The sequence below is a fragment of the Theropithecus gelada genome, chromosome 5 (assembly GCF_003255815.1).
Source record: "Theropithecus gelada isolate Dixy chromosome 5, Tgel_1.0, whole genome shotgun sequence".
Taxonomy (NCBI): domain Eukaryota; kingdom Metazoa; phylum Chordata; class Mammalia; order Primates; family Cercopithecidae; genus Theropithecus; species Theropithecus gelada.
The window spans coordinates 154,206,032-154,231,026 of record NC_037672.1 but is presented as its reverse complement, the minus strand read 5'-3'; the positions used below and the strand labels follow the sequence as shown (position 1 = coordinate 154,231,026).

Genomic DNA, 24,995 nt, shown 5'->3' with positions numbered 1-24,995 from the left:
AAATTGAGTTCTGAATAGGATGGATTTTAAAAGTTCCCATTTAGATAGATCACTGAATTTTTAGGAGACTAATGATAAAGATACTGAAAGCCGCCAAAAAACAAATAATGAATGCACAAAAAAACAAGAATTAGGTTTCTCAAACAACATCTGATGATAGAAGATAAGTTGGTCATCCCTTCCAAGTTCTAAGGAAATGTGATTTTCATCCTAGAAATCTGTATCCAGCAAAGCCTTCAATTATATATGAGAGGAGAATTAAAACCATTGCAAACATGCAAAAACTCAGATAATTTACCTCCAAAATACCCGTTCTTAGGAAGTTACTTAAGGAGGTGCTCTAGAGAAAATCAGAATGAGAAAAAAAGAAATTAAAATCAACGGGTTCACAAAACAAGCCTCAAATCAAAAGAATGAAGAGAAGGTCCCAGCTGACAGCAGTGCAATAAGATTAGAGAACATTGATTTCAAATTGTAGGAACACAGAAAACTTCAAAGGGGTGCTCCCCAGGCATGAAGTGGAGAAAGAGATACATTAGGAAGAAAAGGAAATAAATAAAATGTCAGATAAAGTACCACAGGACAAGGAAAACAATAAAATGAGACTCTCCAAGATATTTCAAAAATTTGTGTGGAAAAAATGTAATTTAAAACTAGATTAATTGCTCCAAATTAGAACACAATTGACCTTGAAGAAAAATTGAATGTATTCTGAGGAACGCAAAGACTCAGTAAGATGAAAAACATTAGGGATATTGTGAAGGCATTTATGCCTTTTCCCAACATGGAAAAAGGCTATCAGGAATTTCATTAAAATATTATACACACACACTCATGCACATACATGCATACATGCACTTTTATATGTGTGTGTATATATGTTTTATTATTTTAAAAAATTGTTTTAAATAATCTATTGTAAGTAATAAAGAAAAATGTATTTAAAGTATATGAAGAAATAAGTCAAGAAGTAATTACATGGTCAACCACAAAAGGACAGTGCTATCCCAATATGTCAGTTGTTCAGGAGGATCAAGAGAAGCCAATCTAGGCTGGGCACGGTGGCTCACACCTGTAATCCCAGCACTTTGGGAGGCCGAGGCGGCCGGATCACGAGGTCAGGAGATCGAGACTATCCTGACTAACACGGTGAAACCCCGTCTCTACTAAAAATACAAAAAAATTAGCCAGGTACGGTGGCGGGCACCTGTAGTCCCAGCTACTCGGGAGGCTGAGGCAGGAGAATGGCATGAACCCGGGAGGCAGAGCTTGCAGTGAGCGAAGATCACGCCACTGCACTCCAGCCTGGGCGCCAGAGCGAGACTCTGTCTCAAAAAAAAAAAAAAAAAGAAAGAGAAGCCAATCTAGTTTGCACAAGGAAGATGAATAAAAAGTCTCTGGAAAGACTAGAATACATGAATTAGATATATGATAGTAAGAACTTAAAAATATTTTAAAACCACATAATGTATAATGACATTTGGAAATTTCAAGTATACAGGAAAAAACATATAAAAATGGAAAATTTAATCATAGCATGGTACTTGGCTCTGCATTGAACAATAGTCACCTAGCTATACATAGATTTGTAAACAATACTTATCGATTTTTCCATTTTTAAAGTAAATGATATCTAAAGTATATGTATATAGGACCAATTAATTATAAATACAAAGTAGAATATAGATGTTCTCAGTCTTGACTCACCAATGTCATCAATTCATAAAGTAGGAAGTTGAAGGACAATATTTCTGTCAAAGTAAGAAATGTAGTTTCAAGTATATTATTAGAAATTATAATGAAAATAATAGAGCAATATAAAATTAACAATATAATTATGTTATTAATATAGAATTAACCACTAGAAGAATTGGCAGAGGCAAGTTCTTTTCCATTCTGTCTTCCTCTGTTACTGGAAATTTTTAACATTTGCAGATATATCAGAGGGGAGCACATTCCAAAAATAAACAAAAATTGCACAACTTCGAAACAGTACCTTTTAAAAAGCCATATACAAAATTGAAAGAAAAAATAAACCGTGGCAAAGAATTAAATACATTTTGATTAGCCAAGGGGGTCCGTATATTATAGGCATTGTTAATATTTACCAATATACAGTTCTATTCTGGACACAAGGACGATTAGTCTCCACCTCCTCGAAGTTGGGCATTTCATGGGAATAATTCTAATCAATGACATGCAAGCTGATGTGGCATGGTTCTTGCCTGGGCAGAAGCATTAAATTGCTACATGTGCAACTCTCTAGTCCCGTCTTCCTCTGCCATAGTCATCTTGAATAAATAACTCATACAATTCAATAGGAAAAAGTACCTGCCATAGTCATCTTGAATAAATAACTCATACAATTCAATAGGAAAAAGTATCACAGTGACAATAAAAATTGGGCAAAAGACTTTAATAAACTGTTTATGAAAGAAGAAACAAAAATGTGCAATAATAAATATGAAAATCTATTTTATATAACAAAAAATATTTTTAAGTATCAAACATGTAAGAATTTTAAAAATGATAACAATGATGTGCGGGGTATGAAAGATTAGACTTTTCATAGACTATTGATGGGATTATAGTCTGGATTGGATTTCCTTAGCATACATCAGAAACTGATTTACTTAACTAAATGCTTCATGGCCTTTAATCCAGTAATTATACTTCAGTCATCAGAAATGGTGAAAAATACATATACAAAAGAAATTTCATTTGCAGCAATGTTTTGTAATGGATAAAAGAAGAATTTTTTAAATCTTGCAAAAATTGAAAAGAAATGATTGGTGTGAATATTATGAAGCTATGAAGTTTACAAATGGCTTTAATGTAGTTCTGCTCGTGTAAATTTATTTCTTTCAACAAGGCAAATTTTTTCTATCAAAGAAAAGATACATTAAAATATAAGCAGATGAGTAGAGTCTTGCAGATTAAACAAAAGATATTGCTTTAAATTATACTGAAAGTTAAAATCTTTCCACTTTAATGCTCATGGAAAGCCAATGGGTCTTCAAGTCTTTGCTCATCTTTTGCCCCTATCAGTAAGCCCACATTAAGTTCACAGTTCCACAAAATGAAGTGGTGAAAGATTTATACATTTCCCTGATGGTTAGCCAAAAATACACCGTTTATGACATGCACCATAAGGCAGGCTGCAAGTATATCTTGATGCAAGTAACATTTTAGAATTGTATTTAGTATTCCAGTTTAAATCAAATTTATATCATAAATAGCTTGATATTTGGCTTTAGGTAGAGTACATAACTGATTCTTAAGACAAACTGGGGATGAAACTAAATACAGTGTTAGTTAATGAAGCCATAGTAACCGAGTTCCTTCACCTTTCTTTTTTTTTTTTTTTTTTTTTTTTTTTGAGACGGAGTCTTGCTCTGTCGCCCAGGCTGGAGTGCAGTGGCCGGATCTCAGCTCACTGCAAGCTCCGCCTCCTGGGTTTACGCCATTCTCCTGTCTCAGCCTCCCGAGTAGCTGGGACTACAGGAGCCCGCCACCTCGCCCGGCTAGTTTTTTGTATTTTTTAGTAGAGACGGGGTTTCACCGTGTTAGCCAGGATGGTCTCGATCTCCTGACCTCGTGATCCGCCCGTCTCGGCCTCCCAAAGTGCTGGGATTACAGGCTTGAGCCACCGCGCCCGGCCTTCCTTCACCTTTCTTTATTGCATATAGATTGCGGTCTTTAGTTTTAATACTCTATTTTGAACACATATGGATTGTTACACTGAATTAACTTCAAAGTGATATTCAAGAACCAAGACATAATCATAACCCATTACTTAAATCTTGATATAGGTTAAGAAATATGCAAAACAAGTAGTCCACTTAAGTGATATTACTGCTATGACACAAGCCAAAAAACATAATAACATCCCTTATTTATCCCTCTGGGCTCAGTTAATGTTCAAAATCTGACATCCTCTTTTATTGATCTGAGACCCCAGAAACACAAAAGCACAATTTATGATAACAACACTGCTCAGGAAACAAATGCCTTGCAAGACTTTACATCTCTCTGCTTGTAATAGAGTTTTAATCTTCTTTATTTCACACTGTGGGTAAATTCCCCATTTGTTTGTAACTCCTTGAGGAGTTATTTACCTAAAAAAAAAAAAAAATCTGGGCCAAGTGCAGTGGCTCACACCTATATCCTAGCACTTTGGAAGACCAAGATGGAAGGATTGCTTGAGGCCAGGAGTTCAAGACTAGCCCGGTCCACACAGTCAGACTATTTTTTAAAATTAACCAGTCAGTGGCATGTGCCTATAGTCCCAGCTACTCAGGAGGCTGAGGCAGAAGAATAACCTGAGCTCAGGAGTTTGAGGCTACAGTGAACCATGATCATGTCACTGCACTCCAGCCTGGATGGATGACACAGTAAGACCTTATCTCAAAATTAAAAAAAAAAAAAAAAACTTACACGTTTCAAATCAATGAAGTAAAAATTCATGTTTGTATATGTTGTGACAATTGGCTAACCTTATGAAGGAAAAATAAAACTGGATTCTCTAGGTTTTTATAATCACATAAAGCCAGATGATTCAATGATTTATCTGGAAATGTAATACCAAAATATGATGGCATTAAAGCACAGGCAGTTTTAATTTTTTTAATAAACTAGTGTGGGAAATATTTTTCTGAGCAAGGTACAAAATTCCTGAGGAAATTAAGCAAACAATTTATAAATTTTACTAAATAAAATTTAAGAATATGTGTATTCATAAAAATTATGAACTGAAATTGTCATTCCAAAAAGTGATAAACAGCTTAAAAAAACACAAAGCTGGTATAACTCCCAATGCAATCCCTCCCCCCTCCCCCCTCCCCATGATAGGCCCCGGTGTGTGATGTTCCCCTTCCTGAGTCCAAGTTATACCTGATGTAAATGACGAGTTGATGGGTGCAGCACACCAACATGGCACAAGTATACATATGTAACAAACCTGCACGTTATGCACATGTACCCTACAACTTAAAGTATAATCATAATAAATAAATTTAAAAAAAAAAAACACAAAGCTGGGTAAAACAGCTGAAACATATCACAAGTGTGTTACTTTAATGTATGTATCAAATAATAATGAGACTCACCCATAAATAGACTAACAACCCAAAAGAAAATCGGGCAAAGGAATGAACAGGCGTGTGTATGCATACACACATACACAGAAATACAAATAATGTCTTACCATAGTAAATGTGAACAATAAGATACCAAGAGCGAAGCTTTAAAAAGTTTAACCTTGTGCACCGCTTGTGATATTAGGCAGAAACAGACATACTCATACACTCTAGGTAGGGTTGTAAATTGATATGCCTTCTTTGCATATCCAGCAAAGTTTTAAATGCAAACACTTTTTGACTACAAGTTATTCCACTCATAGCAATATATTCTACAAACCCACTTGGACATATTATTAAAAGAAACAGCAAAAATGAAAACAATCATCAACAAAAAGCAGGCCAAATAACAACAGACTACCATGCACTAACTACAAAAAAAGAAGAGGAAAATCTCTGCACATAAAAGAAGCACTCTGATTTTTGTCAAGAAGAAAACAATCAAGACAAAGAACAGTGTATATTATGCTACCATTTCTGAAACCCATCAATGGTGATTATCTCAGAGACATAGAATTGAGGTGAAGAAAGACAATATTTATTATATCCCCGTGTGTAGTGTTTTTTTAATTACCACATGCGTGATTATTTTCATCACAATTTTTAAGCTTCAAAATGTAAAGACCACAAGAAGCTAAATTCAAATTTTCTGCATGTTTTACATTCTAAATCATCCACAGTACCAAAATGCTATTGTAAGTAAATATTTTAATTACTTTATATAATTCTTGTTACATGTTAAAGCTGCATCAACTTTTTTCAGATAATCATGATTTTCTACCTGAAATTCTCAAACCACTGTAGTAATCAAGGTTTAAATTATATAAAATCTGTTTTAACAAAAGACACTAGCAAGGCGTTAATGTCTCTTAGATTATTCAAAATAGCTATATGCATTGACATTTTAAATATTTTGTAAAAGTTACTATTTAAAACTTGTGACTAGCTTCTTCAGTAACAATCTAAAGTGGTATTTATTATAATTAATTAGTCAATCCACATAAATTAATTTATGTAAACATCACCCAGCAATTTATGTAGCCTATGCCAGTTTAAACTGATTTGAAAAGATTTTGACAATGAAAGAAAAAACTCATATGCAAAATAAAATATAAATTGTCATTTCCAGATACGATGCAAAAAATTGAAATTGTTTTTAACAGATCTGCAATTGGCATTAATAGTTTGTTAACAGCAGTAGTACTCACTTGGCTACCCAAGTTTTCAGCAACATATTCTAAATCAGTATTTAAGATGATGGCTTTTCACTTTCCATTGAGAATCTTTTTTATGTTTTCTTTATAATTTTTTGAATTACCATTTCTGCTTTTAAGATAATTTAAAATCTAGGTCCAAAGTATAGGATAATACTTGTAAATGATCTAGAAATAATGTCTATTACAGAGACTAATGTAATAATAAAATCATCTAGCTAACCTAGATTAACGACCTCTACTTTTGCCACAAGGAAAAGATTTTGAACCCATAAAACATTTTCAATACAGAAGCCTTATCTTGTTCTTTGTCACCTCAGACAATAACAGGTACAGAGCAGGTATCTACTAAAATTTTAAGAAAGGAAGAAAAGAAAGAAGAAAATCCTGTGATAGGTTTTTGGTGCATACAAACAAGGTAGACAAAAGCACTTTAAAAATAAGTATTTAGCTTTTATCCAGTGTATTCTACCTTCAGCCCAAATCCAAAGTCATGGATATAACTTCGTTTTGTAAATATACAGATTTGCTTTAAAAGAGTAATTTTGACCAAAGGTCTTATGATCCTACATTGAAGAGTTCATATGGCTGCTGTTACTGCAATATTAAGCAACATAAGAAGAATAAGAATCAATTCAGAGTAAGGTAGTGAATATTTTATGAACTACACAGAGCTCATATGTAGGAAGTCCTTATTTTTACTTATTGTCAGTAAGTAAAAATCTTCCCCCAACCACCCCGCACAACTGCACATCATCTCTCTGCTCCCTAAGAGAAGTAATCTCTGACCAAGTAATTATTTGAAAATGTTTCAAACCTTCCAGACCTTTCAACAGACTAGGAATAGGCAAAAAGAGCCTCCTTATATTGTGTTGGGGTATAAACTTGTGAAAAAGATGACAGTGACCTAGACAACCAGCAGCAAGATGCATAAAACTGATCCTCAGGGAAGAAGTCACAATGAACCTGTTCCAAGTTTAATAAGGTCCTATTTGTGGGAAACACCTACCATCATTTTTATTGCAGAAATGTATCAATGGTGGAATTGGTAACTGAATAGTATCAGATATCCACACTAAATGTTAACCATCATCTACATTTTTTAAAGTATGCATGATTTAGTTCTTGTTATTTATCCGTTGAATTTGGTGGGGGTAGGGTTTGTGAATCAAGAACACATCCAAATTCTAGTAACATGTAAATGTTCACTAGTATTCTAAAAATGATGATTAAAGTACCATCCTAGCCTCCAGTTTTAGTTTGAATGGTTGTATTATACTTAAAAAGTTTATTATTTTGAAAATTACATTAAAAAAACTATTAGCTACCTTCTCTTCCATGCACCTGTAAGCACGGAGTTAAATATATCTGACCAATATAAACTCAGGGAAATTGGAATCACTGAAATTAGCAATATTAATCACTATATTACATAGGGCAATTACTATCATTTAAACCTGACAATCACATTAGGAGGCAGGTATTATAAAGACCCCCATTTTACAGAGGAGAAAACGAGACTAGGAAGTTTAGCTGATTAATACAAAGTCATAGAACTAGTAAATAGTGAAGCCATAATTTTAATTCATGTCTGCACATTCACATATACTAGCTATGTTGCCAACTGAGACGAATAGAGGCTCTGGTTTAGGAATTAGCCAACTTGTTTTGCAGGCAAAAGCTTCTCCACAAATTTATAGCAGTTAAGAACAAATCACATAAATTTCTGTTTTGTTTTCTGTAAATGGGTATAATAACAATTCCACTTATGCTACAGAGTTTTACAGAGCTACAGTGAGGATCAGTCAGATATGAAAGTGTTTCAGAAAGAAAAAAATTATACATAAAGTTATAAAATATCTAAGCTTTTTCAAGGCAGCACCTTCCTCCATCGCTCTAAGCATGGGGTTTAGGTTTTATATCAGTAAAGAGCTGATAATAGAGGGAGGAAAGAAATACTGGGAACGTTTCTGACAAATTAATCTAAGCATTTATTTTCTCATGTAATGCCTCCAATAATATTATCAGATATAACAAGGAAACTGAGCCTTATTCTACAAAGAGAAAAAAACACAGGCTGCATCATAAAGGTACTAATCATATTCGAACCTATTTTTTGCCTAATACCAAAGCCTATGTTCTCTTGGCTGCTTTTCATTTAAATAAATTTAATTTAATTAATTAAATAAAATAAAACATTAGGAATCCACAATGTGCTCTCAGTTCCGTGAAATGTTGCAATATCTTAAATATGTGCTTGAAATATAAGAGTTTCAAATTGTTCAACATCCTAAAGTGTAAGTGACATGCAATAAAGGGGAAGATTGAATTGAAAGTACTACTCGAGTTACAACACCTCAGATTTAAAAATCATTCTCGTACTATAGTGCACCAAATATATCTTTAAGCAACTTATATGATTTGTTAGTCTCCTCTTTGTCACTATATGGCATTATGTCCTGCCCAGGTATACAAACAGTAGAAAAAGATTCCAGCAAGAAAATTAGAAGTGTATTTTTCTTTGTCTTCTGCCTCTCAAAGCAAGTGCTCATCAAAACAATCCAAAAATTCGAACACTGGAAGTAATAATAAAATATTGCTAATTTTATGTGCTTACATGTGCCAAACACAGCTCATAGTGTTTTATGACTACTGCGTATCTTCCAAACAATCCTATAATGTCTGATTCCCTTTTACGGAGGTAGAAACTGAGACGCAGACTAAGAAACTTGTCCAATGTCATACATCTAGTACAAGGACTAGAATTTGGTTCCAAATGCAGATGCTTAACTCATGCTATTCTGTATCCCAAGACATCCAGGCTACAAACTACAAAGAAACTACAAACTACAATTTTTTTTAATCTTCGCAGATGAAAAATTGTGTATTCATCATTAAGATGACAACCCTGAACTTGTGTGTGCTCTGAAATATAAAGATGAGGATTTTATGGTCCTTCCCTCCAAAGAATAAACTATATACAGAGCTTCCTCATACCCCCTTCTGAATTGTTGCCTGTGTTCTCAAAATTTCCTTTCTATGTGTAAATTAGCAATAATAGCATAAACTAGTAAAAACTAAAAACCTGGTAAAAAATATAAAAGTAAAATTATAAATAATAAAAGTGCTTGACAATTATAAAGCTAAAATTCTCCCACTTCATGCATAGATTAAAAGCAAGATAGAAATTTCTAAATTTCTCACAAACAGCAGATAACACATGAATAAAGATAAAAATAATGACATGATTTGAAATGTACTTCTCAAGAAAACGTAGCAAAGCACATACACCCCTATAGAGATCTCCACTTCCAGACCTTTCTCTGCCAGACTTGCAATGATGAGAGATGCTTCATTCCCACGCTGTAGAAATGTGGGAGCTATTTCTGTGCTACCTGGATGAGTGAACACAGGCAGCCCCTTAAATATATGTAATTCATAATAGCTTACATAAAGCCCAAAAGGAATATGTTTTCAATATTCCAAATTAGCATCACTAAAGTGTGTATGACAATATTTTCAAATATATAGGCTAAACTAATTATTGCATATGTTATGGTCCTTATTTTTCAGAATAAAACTACTCACTGTGTTCCATATTTCAGTCTTAAATTGTCCTTTGAATAACTTTTGAATAGTTAGCCTCAATGACAAAAAATTACATATCATTTGAGAATTATTATTAAATATTCTTCCAAGACACACTAATACTTTTAAAACATATGTAGAATTGTTAAAAATAATTTAAATCCAAAATATTTTTATTTTTAAAACACTAAAAATATTTTAAATGATTTTTAAAATATCTTCAACTTAGGTGTTAAGGAAATAGAAATATAATACAAGTATAATATAAACTAAAAGACAAACCTTTCTCTGTTCTACTAAGATGAGCCCCGTCAGTACCAAAACAGAGATATAGACCAATGGAACAGAACAGAGCCCTCAGAAATAATGCCACACATCTACAACCATCACAACCATCTGATCTTTGACAAATCTGACAAAAACAAGAAATGGGGAAGGTGCTGGGAAAATTGGCTAGCCATATGTAGAGGGCTGAAACTGGATCCCTTCCTTACACCTTGTGCAAAAATTAATTCAAGATGGATTAAAAACTTAAATGTTAGACCTAAAACCATAAAAACCCTGGAAGAAAACCTAGGCAATACCATTCAGGACATAGGCATGGGCAAGGACTTCATGTCTAAAACACCAAAAGCAATGGCAATGGGAGCCAGAGTTGACAAATGGGATCTAGTTGAACTGAGGTGTTTCTGCACAGCAAGGGAGACTACCATCAGAGTGAACAGGCAGCCTACAGAATGGGAGAAAATTTTTGCAATCTACTCATCTGACAAAGGGCTAATATCCAGAATCTACAAAGAGCTCAAACAGACTTCCAAGAAAAAAACAAACAACCCCATCAAAAAGTGGGTGAAGAATATGAACAGACATTTCTCAAAAGAAGATATTTATGCAGCCAACAGACACATGAAAAAATGCTCATCATCACTGGCCATCAGAGAAATGCAAATCAAAACCACAAGGAGATATCATCTCACACCAGTTAGAATGATAATCATTAAAAAGTCAGGAAACAACAGGTGCTGGAGAAGATGTGGAGAAATAGGAACACTTTTACACTGTTGGTGGGAATGTAAACTAGTTCAATCATTGTGGAAGACACTGTGGTGATTCCTCAAGGATCTAGAACCAGAAATACCATTTGACCCAGCAATCCCATTACTGGGTATATACCCAAAGGATTATAAATCATGCTGCTATAAAGACAATTGCACACATACGTTTATTGAGGCACTATTCACAATAGCAAAGACTTGGAACCAACCCAAATGTCCATTAATGATAGACTGGATTAAGAAAATGTGGCACATATACACCATGTAATACTACACAGCCATGAAAAAGGATGAGTTCATGTCCTTTGTAGGGGCATGGATGAAGGTGGAAAACACCATTCTCAGCAAACTATCGCAAGGACAAAAAACCAAACACCGCATGTTCTCACTCATGGGTGGGAATTGAACAATGAGAACACTTGGACACTGGAAGGGGAACATCACACACCAGGGCCTGTCGTGGGGTGGGAGGAGGGGGAGAGATAGCATTAGGAGATATACCTAATGTAAATGACGAGTTAATGGGTGCAGCACACCAATATGGCACATGTATACATATATAACAAACCTGCACGTTGTGTACAGGTACCCTAGAACTTAAGGTATTAAAAAAAGAAAAGAAAAAAAAAAGAGTTGCTACATTTCAAGTACCTCAAGCAAGATACAAGGTTTACTATGACACATTCTATGCTCGCTATAAAATTCACAGTCTAGTAGTACATTCCATATTGTATATTTTTACCTATACAATTTTTCAAACCTTTTCTGTTAGTATTTTACCTCATAATTTTCAAGGATGGCTCTTTTTGCTAGCCCAGAATAACAAAGTGCTTTAAGTTTCTGTTTTTGCCTCAGAGAAATGCATATTGTTAGCCGAGGACGGTTGCTCATGCCTGTAATCTCAGTGCTTTGGGAGGCCAAGGTGACAGGATCACTTAAGGCCAGGAGTTCAAGAGCAGACCGGTCAACATGGCTAGAATCCCTCTGCAAAAATAAAAAATAAAATTGCGGCCAGGCATGGTGGCTCATGCCTGTAATCCCAGTACTTTGGGAGGCCAAGGTGGGTGGATTGCCTGAGATCAGGAATTCGCAACCAGCCTAGACAACACGGTGAAACCCCATCTCTACTAAAATACAAAAAGTAGTAGGGCGTCGCCGCGAGCGCCTGTAGTCCCAGCTACTGTGGAGGCTGAGGCAGGAGAATTGCTTGAACCTGGAGGCAGAGGTTGCAGTGGGCCGAGATTGCACCACTGCACTCCATCGTGGGTGACAGAGCGAGCCTCCATCTCAGAAAAATAAAAATAAAAAATAAAATAAAAATAGCTCGGTGTGGTGGCATGGTCCTGTAGTCCCAGCTACTTGGGAGGCTGAAGCAGAAGAATTGCTTGAGCCCAGGAGCTCCAGGCTGCAGCGAACTGTGATAGTTCTACCGCACTCCAGCCTGGGGGACAGAGTGAGACCCGTTCTCTAAGAAATAAAACAAAATAAAATAAAAGGAAAAAAATCAAAACCAAATGTATAGTGCCTCCTTTCTTTCATGTCTCCCTCTAGAAATAATAACTACCTTCCATTATTTGATAAAATTAAAATTATTATAAGAATTCACTGTTTTATAGTAGCTCAAGGTTAATATAGAATATTGACCACAGACATGCAAACTAAGCAAACATCAAATCAAAGAGATGCTTAAACAAACAACAAAAAAGGAAGAAAAGAAGCAGGAAGGCATGGAAGGAGGGAGGGAGGGAGGAAGAAAGGAAGGGAGGGAGGGAGGGAGGAAGAAAGGAAGGAAGGAAGGAAGGAAGGAAGGAAGGAAGGAAGGAAGGAAGGAAGGAAGGAAGGAAGGAAGGAAGGAAGGAAGGAAGGAAGGAATTTTGAGTTCCAAATTCTTACCGCCCTCTCAAGTACAACAAGTTATGCTGCCTCTTAGTTTTTTCCTTTTTCTCCACAGCTTCCCCTCCATCACTTTTAAGAAATACAGTAATTTCAATCTACAATAAGGAAAAAATATTTTCCCTTACCCTGAAACTATTTCTTTGAACATGCCCACTCTATCCTTTTATTCATACACAAAAAATAATATATATATAAACAAATTGTTGACATATTCTTAGTGCAATATCTTGAATACTGATGCTAGAGAAATTGTAAAATGAATGCTAAGTCTGAAACAGAATGGTATTTTAATACAGAGAATTTTAGCTGCAAAGGGTTTATGAGCTGAGGAAACTTTTCTCATATCAAGTTATTTAACTTGAGTTTCCATTAAATTTATGCTGAAGTTAGACATTAATTTAGGTCATATTCTATTCTTATAGGGATAAAGAATCAGGTAATATTCTACTGTTTTAATAAGCATAGAATATACTTAGTTTATATAAACACATTTCAGTCATTTCTATCAGTAAGTTGGGTACTTAGGAAGATTAGACTAAAAATATTTACATTGCAGGAGTACCTTCTCAGATTCACTGAAATTCACCAGCGTGAAAGTATTAGAGGACTACAACAAGTAAATATCATAGTATTTATAACGTAAAATCAATTTTACATGAAGGGTACATAAACTTCATAGAAATAAAATGCCCTGTTGAAAGTATTTTAGAAGAACTAAAATTTAAGCCATTTCACAATTCAACCAAGTCTGTGTTTATATTTGAAATACTGAAACAATCAGGAAAAATGTAAGTATTAACATAACCATAAATATATAAAATTATAAAGTAAAATTCTGAAGACCAATCCAAATAGTAAAACTATAAACATTACATATGTCATTTGTTTGAGAAATAAGGATACGAAAATGTAAACAATCTAAGAAGCTAGCTACTCATCAATTCCCTTTCTATAAGGAACCTGGTAGCTCCTAAATTTATTTGTTCTGTTCAGCTGAAGATACCCATAAATTTCAAGACTCTATTGTGTTTTTTTGAGACAAGTTTTTACCCTGTCACCCAGGCTGGTGTAGTATCAAGCACTTTGGATGATTTTCCCAGTAACAAGATAATGTGTGAAAAATTAAACATGTAATAACAAGGTGTTTCACCCAAGAAAATTATCCACAGAACGAAAATAAGACAAAACAAAATTATTAGAAAACAAACCCTAAACTGCAGGCCCCCCAAAAAAAAGAAAAAATAAGGATATGAATACAAAATAATTGCACAAATTAATGCAAATAGAGCAACTGGTCCATAAAGAGAAACTATGTCCAGAAACTTCTCTTCCCAGATATCATCTAAAAAGTAAAAATAATACTTTTGTGATTCTGTACATTTTAAAAATTAATTAAAGGAATTAATATAGAAGATTGTAGTATAAAATATCCTGGTTAGGGGCAGGGAGGGAGTTACTAAAACAATTCTAAATCCATTCAAGGAATATGTATGGTCACATCTTTGGAACATCTAAAACCAAAATTGAAGCTTGGCAGACCCTAACAGTCAGGGGCCTTATAAGGGCATCTCCTGTTCTACCCACTTGTAACAAGATTTTTGTTTTTGGGGTTTTTTTGGTGTGTTTTTTTGGGGGGGAGGGGTGGGTGCAGGGGAGCGTTCTTTTTTCTTTCTTTCTTTCTTTTTTTTCTTTTTTGAGACGGAATCTCAACGTCTTCAAGGCTGCAGTACAGTGGTGTGATCTCGGCTCACTGCAACCTCTGCCTCCTGGTTTCAACCTATCCTACTTCCTCAGCCTCCTGAGTAGCTGAGACTACAGATGCGTGCCACCACGCCTGGCTACTTTTTGTATTTTTAGTAGAGACAGAATTTCACCATGTTGACCAGGCTGGTCTTGAACTCCTTACCTCAGGTGATCCACCTCAGTCACCCAAAGTGCTGGGATTACAGGCATGAGCCACTGCGCCCAGCTGCAACATGGTTTTTGCATCATCCTAAGAGTTAGCATTTATAAATCCTCTTCAAAGTATATATTGTACATATATTCAGCATGTCATTTTAACATACATCAATATCACTTTAGAGATAAAAATAACAACTTTGAAAATATCTAGGTTGTAGATGAAAGTGAAAAATATATTACACCTCTGTCTAAATAGGAATCAAGGAAGGTACAAAGTAAATTGTGTATTCTGAAATCCAAATGTACAGCAAATGCAAATTCTAACTTTAAAAATTATAATTTATGATAAGAACATCTACTGTAAAATTAAACGTGTTGAATAGGTAAATAATTATTAAGTGAGTCAATGCACTAGAAACAGAGCTAGACTTCGTGAAGAACACACAGTTAACAGCAACAAGAGCCTGTCTTCAACAAGGCCACATTTTACATTCTCCTTGTCAATTTTAAAATGTCTTCATTCTGTAAGTTAAAATTATCAAAGATGACAAAATACTTTAAAATTGAATAGCACTGAAAAATAATAGGTGTTAGACATCTTATGAATGGCATTGTAAGAATCACATTCCTTCTTTTTCCAAACTAGAAAAACCTGATTTGATAAACATGTTGATGTTTGAACATTTTCAAATCATGTGTGATTTTCTAATTTTAACATTGAATTCAGCAACTTATTTTCCTGTTGTACTGAAGAGACACAGTCATACAAGAGATTTGGCAATTATGTAGATCATTGGAGAAAACCTGAGAAATTTTTACTTAAAATCATCATCATAATAAAAAAGCAAACACTTAATGAAATCTGGGGTATTGTCAGTACAATCTACTGTAAAAAGAAAGGAAATATAATCCACCCAGCTGCCATTAACATTTCAATCAAATATTTATATCATATACAAGATTTTAGCTCTGAATGAATGTACTATTCTCACTTAAAAAAATTGTTTAAAAACAGTTCTGTATCTCAGTTTAGACTTTATTTCTTGTAATAGCATTTGCTCTGCAGATTAAGTACTTCTATTGACTTTTTCATAAAAAGGGAGGAGGAGGAAGAGAGGAAAAACACATATTCTCTGAAAACTCGATTATACAGCAACATACTGAAATAACTCAAAAACAACTGCTCTTTTTTAGCCTTCCTTAACATTTTCAAGGTTCTAAGAAGTTTGAAAGTTTGCTAAGTGATATTGGAAGAGATTATGAGAAAATTTGAGATCTGGGCATGAATCAGCAGTCACTTGTCATAACGTCTCAGTACAATGTCCCTAGCACTTTAAAGACGATGTGAAATGAAAATGCCCCATCCTTCTTCAGCCAGCAGGTTGAAGTTTGTAAGACTTTCAAACAGAAATAGCATAGTGTAAGAATAAATTCTTACTAATTTAAGCTTCTATAGCTTCATAAGGTAATTTTTATTTCAATACTTAGTGGCTCTCATCTCAAAATAGAATATTTCAACCAATGCCATTCTTTGATTTCTATTTAATACACACTCAGTATGAAATTTTAACTGCAAATACTTCAATAACAGATTAATTATTCTGACATACAAAGAGGCATTTCCTCAAAATCTCCAATTGAATATAACTGAATATTTACAACACCAGCTTTTACAGTATTGTGTCCTGGCACGTGTTCATGGTTTTCTTCATAACATGAATTCTCATCATTGCTTAAGAAAGTCCAACTTGAGTCTAGTTTATGAAAGTTTTGCATATATTAAAGTCTGTAACTCTAGGTGTTAGTAAATACCTCAACAAACATGACGAAACAGGCTAGTGTAGCCAATCTGTAACTACTTACACCCTATAACTATAAATACATACACACAGAAGTCCATTCATCCAAGTACAATAAAGGCTTAGCAAACATCAATTAATTTTGTGAAGACAGATACAAAATCTCAGTAATTTGTGACTAAAGTTTAATGACAATAAATACAGCTCGAAAAGGATAGCTGGGGAATTGAGATTAAAAATGTTAAAAAAATATAATTTTAGAATCTTCCAAGAGCATTTACAATCTATTCTGTTTCTAACAGTCTTTATCTTCTAAAACACAAAATATACGGCAATCTATTTTTAAAAGGCAATGAAAGTTATTTTTAAGATAGCATTTTGAATAATTTTCTTCCAATTAGATGTCATTTTTTTCAGTTTATCTAAATAAATTTGTTTACGATGTTTTAAAAGGCATTCCGTGTGCGCAACAGTTTTATGAAACAGCAATATTTTCTCCAACATCTCCATCTGCTGGCTTAGAGAAAAAGTAGATTTTTATTTGCTGTTTCCTTCAATTTAATATTTTTATAATTTATTTTGGTGTATGGAATTGAAATATAAAACTATTAAATTATCTTTAACTAGACTAATAACCATTTGTAAAATTCAGTCATCAAAAGAAATAGAAAGGGAAGGTTTTACGGAGTAAATTCAATATTTAATACTTTTAATTTTCAAGCTCTGTAGAATCAAGTACTCATGTTTATAGCCCTTTTACACAGTTTCATTTTAAGTAAGCTTTAGTACCTAGCAGAGCATCAAAGTTTACTAAAATCTTTTACAATGTAAAAATATTTTCCTAAAATTTGCTATTGATTTTGTTAGTTAACTACATACAATATGTGGTGTATATATATTAATGTGAAAGTTACTATTTTCAGAAAAAGGCAGATTTTTTTAGTTGCTGTTTTAAACTGCTTGTGTTTAAGAACTACTAGAATACCACCATACCCTCATACTAAAGCTCCTAGACAAGACCACAGCTACCAATGCACACTGAAGGCATGAAGGCCTACAAGGTTTTGAAAGCTATTCAAAAGAGCCTAGAGGGAAAAGGCTAGAAAAAAAAAATGCTAACATGAAGAAAAGCAGTCATTTATTCTCTGACACCTTGAAGGCACTCACTAAATATTTATTGAATGAATGGTTGGATTCCTGGGACCCATCGCTGATTTCAACTGCTGAACACATCAGGTACTAATCTCAGGGTCTTTTTTTCTGGTTTTATGCTTTGTATTTTTCATAATGAAGGCTTATGTTTGGACAACCTTCAGGAAAAAAAAAAAATCTTAGTACTCTTTTCAGCTAAGAAGACAGGAAGGGAGGAAAGGAAAAATGAGTGAGAGAAGAGAGGAAAAGAAAAAGGGAATGATGGAGAAAAAATGAAAGAAACTGAAAATCTGTCTTACTGCCTCAGGTACCCATGGAAACAAATGGAACAAAACAGGTACTTTCATTATCCCACTGTGATTGTGAAAGGGAAGGATGTGGGAGCTCAGTAAGACACACACAGTCATTTTACCCAGTTCAGAATAGAATGACTTCATTTTCTTTGTATAACCTTAACCCATTCAGTGAATCTCCCTGGATCCTTATATCAACATCAACTTCAACATTTCCAAATAATTTCCTCCATCTCAGGAATAAAATTACATTAGTAAACTAATAACTTTTCCCTTTTGAAATTATATTACTAAGGTATAAAAATCCACTTTTTAATGTGTAAATTTAGCTCTGTGGGATTTTTATGATTGGAAGAGCAAGCTATTTCAAGAGCATTGCATGATGATATCTATCATCTAATAATGTCATTCACAAAATTCCTGAGATTTCTAGAGGAAATGGGAAAAAGATGTTTAGATCTTAGCTGTCAATGTATTTAATGCTGTTGCTTCCACTTTATAAAGGAAAGAATCACAGACTTCCCTGAATAAAAAGGCAATAAAACAAAGGATAAGCATTGGAGAAAAACCTTAAGCAGGATTTAAACGATCAAGACCCATCTTGACAAATTTGACCCTGGAGATTTTCATCCATTTCTTGACTTTGTGATTGCAGTTTACATAAGCATCTCTCCCTTTCCCTCTCTCTCATTCTGTCTCAAAAGAGTTAAACTAATTTTACATTTTCTATTGTCCATAGTACAAAAACAAACAAACAAACAAAAAAGGATACAAATTCTCTATTTCATTTTGCAATCTCTAAATTTTGAAATGTCTCAGAGAATAAAGAAACGGAGTCACAAACAAGTTAAGTGATTTGCCCAATGAGTTAATGTCAGCTCCAGAAATTTCTGTCCAATGAGCCTCTCTTCTATCACAGTACCCCCCTAGTTCTTTTTAGCAATCAGTAGGATTACTTATAACATGAAAGCTGCAAATGTCATGATTTTGAATTCCCATGTTGTCATCTTCAAAATGTGTTCAGTTCCTGAAAATAGTTTGTTTTACTATCCTACTATAATAATCCGTGCAGGGGTAATTTTAGGCTCTGGAATTTGAACATATTTATTTTAGCTTCACTTCCTGAGGAGGGGAAAAAACTGTGCAAATGAAGACTTGATTATTCCAGCTTCTCAGAACTGTAGACAAATTAAATTGCGTGGTAATTTTTTAAAAGAAATCCACATGTTGATTACATGAATGTGTTCACTCTGCAAATGTATGAATTTACATATGTGTTTAATATATATATATACACACATATTCTGGCTATATATTTTATTTTGGAAAAATTTATATTAAAAAATTCAAAAATGTTAAGAATGAGTATCTAAACCTAATAACCTAAACTAACCACAGTCTTTTATCTTTACTAAGCCCCAATACAGTAGTTTAGCATTTGTTGAAATCAAGGAATATTCATTTTGTCAATGGACATATGTTATTTTTTCAGAAAGTTCTCATTTTCACCAATGAGTGAACTTGCCAATCACTGACTGTTTTCAAAAAGTATAGCTATCAATACTTTCACTTCACATTTAAAACCTATGTCCTTCCTATACCCACAGTCGTTCCTTAGGATTCATTACTTTTCAAAGCATTTTCACGTGTAAGTATACAATTATATACAGTTAGATACTCAGAACAGTTGCATGATAAACTTATAATTCAGGAAAAATTGGAACTTACTGATATCAAATGAATAGTCTAAATCTGTTAGGTAAATAGGTCAAATATAGAAGCCTTCAAATTTTAATTAAGTCAATTTCTTTGTATGTCATGTACTAAAATTTTCTGAGATATTCTATTACGGGCGTTTTTCAAAGCTGCAAATCCACTTCAATTCTCCTCTTCTCTCTCTGGTTCTGTACCCCTATACCCGCTCTTCTTTCTTTTCTCACTTGCCGTCAACATTTGAAGAAAATATATAGCAGTGAAACCTTCTTAAATAGATCCATTATAAACAATTAAATCCCAAATTACCACACAATGCCCCTATTCTATCAGTCTAAGAAAATTGTTTCTTCATTAGTCTGGGTGACAGTAGTTGCAAGAGTTGATGATGGGCCCGATATGATAGTCCAGCTAAATCATGGAATATATGACTAAAGCTTAAAATGGGGAGGAGGGATGGCAACCAGTTGTTTGTGTGACGTGGGAAAGCTGCAGCTGGGCTTTTCCTGTGGTAATTTTCCCCAAGCTCCCTAGCCAAAGTGGGAAGTGAGCCATCCGCAAATCTCCCCCAAATTGTTATCTATGAAATAAAGACTGCGAACATTAGGACAGGAAAGAATCACCTCAGGGCGGGCGGCAGGAAATGATGGCAGCGGCTGGGAAGAGGGCAGGAAGGCACAGTGGCCGCGACTGCCTGCCCAAGCCTGCGCTGGGGAGCGAGCGAGGGGACCGGGCCCTCTGGCCTCCCCACCAATCCTTTTAGATCCCTAATTGTTTGGTTCCTGGTACTTTATTTGAATCCATCACAGAGCTTTCCAGAGAGTCCCTGAGCACTGCGTGGAGGGAGAGGGCTATTATGGAGCACTGCAAAGACTAAAATGGCTGATCGGCGACTTCTTCAGATTTTCAAACTCGGCAGGATCCCACAGCTTTCCAGTCCTTTTCCCCCCGGCTGCCTCTGCTGGGGCCCAGCTACCTGAGAACAAAGCGCGCCCGGCTGGCAAGCTGACCGCGGCGCCCCTGGCGGCCTCGCCCCTTCCAACTTAAGCGGAAGCGCAACTGAGCAGGAGAAATTGACTGCGCTCCCCCTTGCCACCGCCTCCCCGCCCCACCCCCACGCCACCCGGCGGGCCTGGGCCTGCGTCAGCCTCGCTCCTCGCCCCTCGGGTGGGCCTTATGTAACAGCCCCGATCCCAACTCCAGAACCATTTCAACAACTTGTCCCAAAGAGGAGAACGTGGGGCTCGCGAGGGCGGTAGGGTGAGCCCAGCCGGGACTGCGGATCTAAACTGGGGGCCACGAGGGCGAGCTGCAGCTGCTGGGGCAGGAGGTCACCGGGCTCCAGCAGTCCCCCGTGGGATTTGTCCAACAGCCCGACTGCGCGCCTTGGGGAACGTGTTCTCTGTGGGCAGGGTGCCAACAGGCGCGCGATGGGGAGCGAGGTGGGAGGGCTTCTCCTGAAGCACTCAAGATGAGCGAAAACCCCTTGAACCCAAGAAAGCCGCCCTCCCTGACTCCAACCCTCACCCCAGCTCCCTAATGCGCACACTCTTCAAGTCCTTTCCCTCTCTCTTCAGCCCCCTCCAGCCAGCGGGGGTCCCCGAGATTACAGCCACCTTCTCTCTACACCGTCACACGCACGCGCGTGTGCAGTCACTCACACCCACACACTGACACACAGAAACGCACACACCACCTCAGAAACGCACACACACACACTCACACTCGCTAGCCTTCCGCGTGCAGCAGCAGAAAGGCATGAATATTCATTACTTACAAGCATTGGTGACTGCGAAGCTGTTTGCCACCTCCAAATTGTCGATGTGAGGTGTCAGTCTGAACTCCGAAGTGGAAAACTGAACCATCCCTACCCGAAATGCACTGTATTCTTGATCGGCACCCCTAGGAAATAGCCCCCCTGCAAAGAACAAACAGCAAGCAAGAGAACAGTGTCAGTGCCCGGGAGGGAAAGGAGGGGCGCGCGCTAGCGCCCAACAGTCCAAGAGTCTCTTATTCACGCTAATGGGCCGAATAAACACGTCTACGGACTCGGACAGCGGGGGTGGAATATCCAAAAGGTAGCCAAGAGGTCAAGACCCAGATGAGAGTCTGAAGACGAGGTAGGTGGCCAGAAACCTTCGCCTTTCCATGTAATCACAAGCTTTGTATTCAGACCCCAAGAAAATCTGAGCAAACTGGAAAATGTCGCTAAGGCAGATTTAATAAAATTTGGGGATCCGAAATGAGAGGACCTTTTCTTCTATTGTATCAAAGTCATACTCATTTCCTTTTGCTTCATCCTAAGAAAAACATGTATATTCTAGGTAGTTTAAATCTGGAATGCAGTCAAGGTATGACATAAGTCTACATGACATGAATTAATTTGTACACTGTGAACAAAGATTACCACCAAATTATGCACAATTCAAAAGCATAGCACAAAGGGTACCTACCTATCTGTATGCTGTTAGAAGAGACACCAAAAATCAGTCCCCATAAAACCGGAGAAAGGAGGACAGAAATATGCATAATCTTTTGCATTTCCAAGAAAAGTAGAGCATCCACAATATACCCCCTTTTTTTTTTTCCTTTTCCTCCTCTTCCTTCTTTGGCTGTTTTCCTCTGCAAATTAGATCCTCTGCATTTTGAGACAGCAATTTAGCACCAAGCTGCTAAAACCTGAAGTGGAGGCAGAAGAATCCCTATTTCCCAGGTCCTGCTGGTGGCTGCTGATGCCCTGCGCCCTGTCCCCGCTCTAGAAGTCCGGAGGACTGGCTGAATGCAGTTTTCAGCGGAGCTGCCGCTGTGGTCCCAGTGTCTCGGAATATTCAGCACCCTCCCATGCACTCACACACACTCACCCTCTCTCGCGCTCTCTTCTCCCTCTCTCCTCTCTCACTCACGCGCGCGCGCGCACACACACACACACATACACACACGCACACGCACAGGCAAGTCACAGAGAGGGGTAGGCAGTCCCAGGCGCGCGTGCGCGACTCGCGGCAGGCGGCGGGCGCGCGCGCCCCCTCCCCCGCACGGCGCCAGGCACCCCGCACCGCCGTGGACGCGTCGCGTGCGCGGCGCTGAGAAAGCACAGCTCGGGGCCCGTAGCCGCTCTCCTTCCGCGAGACCTCGGGTCTACCGGGCTGTAGCGCCCACAGCTCGCCTCTGCCTTTCAGCACCGAGGACAGCGCGTCGCTCCCCGCCCGGAGCTACCTTTGTGCGGCTATTGCAGTTGTTGCGGAGATGCTCCAACCTGGACCAAATGCAGCAAAGCTGATTTCCGGCTGCTGTGTAGAAGCCGAATTGCTCATTGTTGGCGGCGAAGCGTCCTCTCACCAGGCCCTGCTGTCTTACGTTAAAAATAATTTTGATTTTTATCTTCCATCTCCTGTGAAAACCCATTTAGCAATAGAGAAGCCCTGTCATCCACCTCACCTGACCCAACCGAAAGCAAACAAGCAAGCAAAGCACCGTGGAGGAAATATTCCAAAATTGTGTAGTTGGGCTTCATGGGATGTAGCCAGGATCCGGGGAGAATCCCAAGTTCTATCTTTAAATGCTAAAGCCGCACAGGAGATCAAGATGGAATCTTTTAAATATTTTGCATGAAAATCCCATCTTTAGAGTATTTTCCATTGGGCTGTGATGCTGACTCGCCTAGTCACAGAGCGCACGGGTCTTTCTCGCAGCTTACACTGCAATCCCTCCCGTTGCAGAGTCATGTAGATTTCGTTTCCTAGAAGCCCTTGCTTTATACAGATTGAAAGCAAGAGACTCTGGTTTAACGAAAGGCTATTAGAGGAAAGTGATTAGAAGATGAAGCTAGTCCAGAAAGGCCGCAAAGATGCAGATTTTTTCCCAGAGACTTACTTAGAAATCTGTTTCCCCATCGCGTTTTGACCCTGGGTTTCCAAAAATCACTGCCTAAAGAAAGTAAGCTACCTCGCCGCACTGAACACGCGGGCCACTGGGAAAGAAAGATGAGGTTAGATATTAAAAGTTTGAGGGAAGAGAATTGATGGGGAGATAGACGACTGGACTTCCTGTGTGAAATTTATGCTCTTCACGGTACTTTCCAAGCCCATTCCTGGGAACCTGCTCTGACAATTCCCTCTGCGGACTCAGAAAAGCCCCACCAAGTTCTATGTCTTTAGTGGTTTAAACAAATAAAGAAGGATTGAGAGCAAGGAACTATTTCCAGGAAGAGGGAAATTGGAGCTTACAGTACTAAAAAGAGAACTGCTAGTATTCCAAAATGCCATGAGTCTATCAGGCTGCCTTCTTGTGCTTGCAGCTTCATTGCTAACTGCGTTATCTTATGCTTGCTTCTTAATCACATTGGCCTCAATTTTCCCATTTTCAAAATGATGATGAGCAAAGTGGCTTCTATGGCGCTTTGATCCTATATTGCTGTCATTTCAAATTATGACCTTTCCCTCTTTTTGATATAGTCCTAAACCATGAAGTGAGAATAGCTTTAATGTATTATTAAGCTTATAAACTATAGGCTAAAATATTTCTTAATTTTACCCCTTAGAATTTATTAGTATAAGTACTCCACACTATATATAAAGCAGGTCTTCTAAATAAAAATGCATTTAACCTTTAAAACATTAATAATAAAAATAACATACAATTAATTAAAATTACAATAAATCAATAAAAAATAAAAATGAGATATAACTTACATATATTCACAATTGTAACATAAAAAATAAATAAATCATACATTATTTGTGATGTGAGGCATAAAAAATGATTGGAAATTATTCCCTATTTAAAATTGCTAATGTAAAAGCACTAATAACAGAACAGAGCAAAATTCAAAATACCTCTGTAGTTATTTTCTTTTTTTTTCTCGATTCACTTGTTTCCACAGGAAAACTTTAATTTCATAGAAAGTAACTTAGAATTAAAGAGAGTGAGGACAGAGAGACGCAAAGCTTGAATATGAAAAAATGTGATGTTTAAAATGTGAGTTGAGGTAAATTGAATTTTTAAAAATAAGAATGTTTTAAAACTATTTTCATCTTAACCTATTTCAAAGTCAAGGGCAGATATGAACTCAAAATTGACTGAGTTACATTCTATAAAAAACAAATGCTGTAAAAATAACAATTTGCTGAATCATAGAGTATAGTAACTAACATGTAAGAGCTCAAGAAAAATATTACTGTCTAGTGGCCAATTACAATTTATATATAAGATGGAAATAAAAATTTTAGCAAACATGACTTGTAAT

General features: G+C 36.5%; 1 protein-coding gene across 7 annotated transcripts in view; it reads right to left on the bottom strand.

Annotated features, from left to right (window-relative positions):
- Positions 1–23,190, bottom strand: part of GRIA2 (glutamate ionotropic receptor AMPA type subunit 2) — a 148,661-nt gene extending 125,471 nt beyond the window's left edge. For 4 of the 7 annotated variants that reach the window (XM_025385671.1, XM_025385668.1, XM_025385672.1 and 1 more), the window contains exons 1-2: positions 22,204–22,745; positions 21,528–21,668 (exon numbers count right to left, since the gene is read on the bottom strand). In XM_025385671.1, the coding sequence (XP_025241456.1) occupies positions 21,528–21,668; positions 22,204–22,291 (229 nt within the window). In that variant the 5' untranslated portion in view covers positions 22,292–22,745. Of the gene's footprint in view, positions 1–21,527; positions 21,669–22,203; positions 22,746–22,966 lie in introns of those variants that run through there. The other 3 variants (XM_025385674.1, XM_025385673.1, XM_025385675.1) reach the window with 3 other exon arrangements.
- Positions 23,191–24,995: the final 1,805 nt, after the last annotated feature.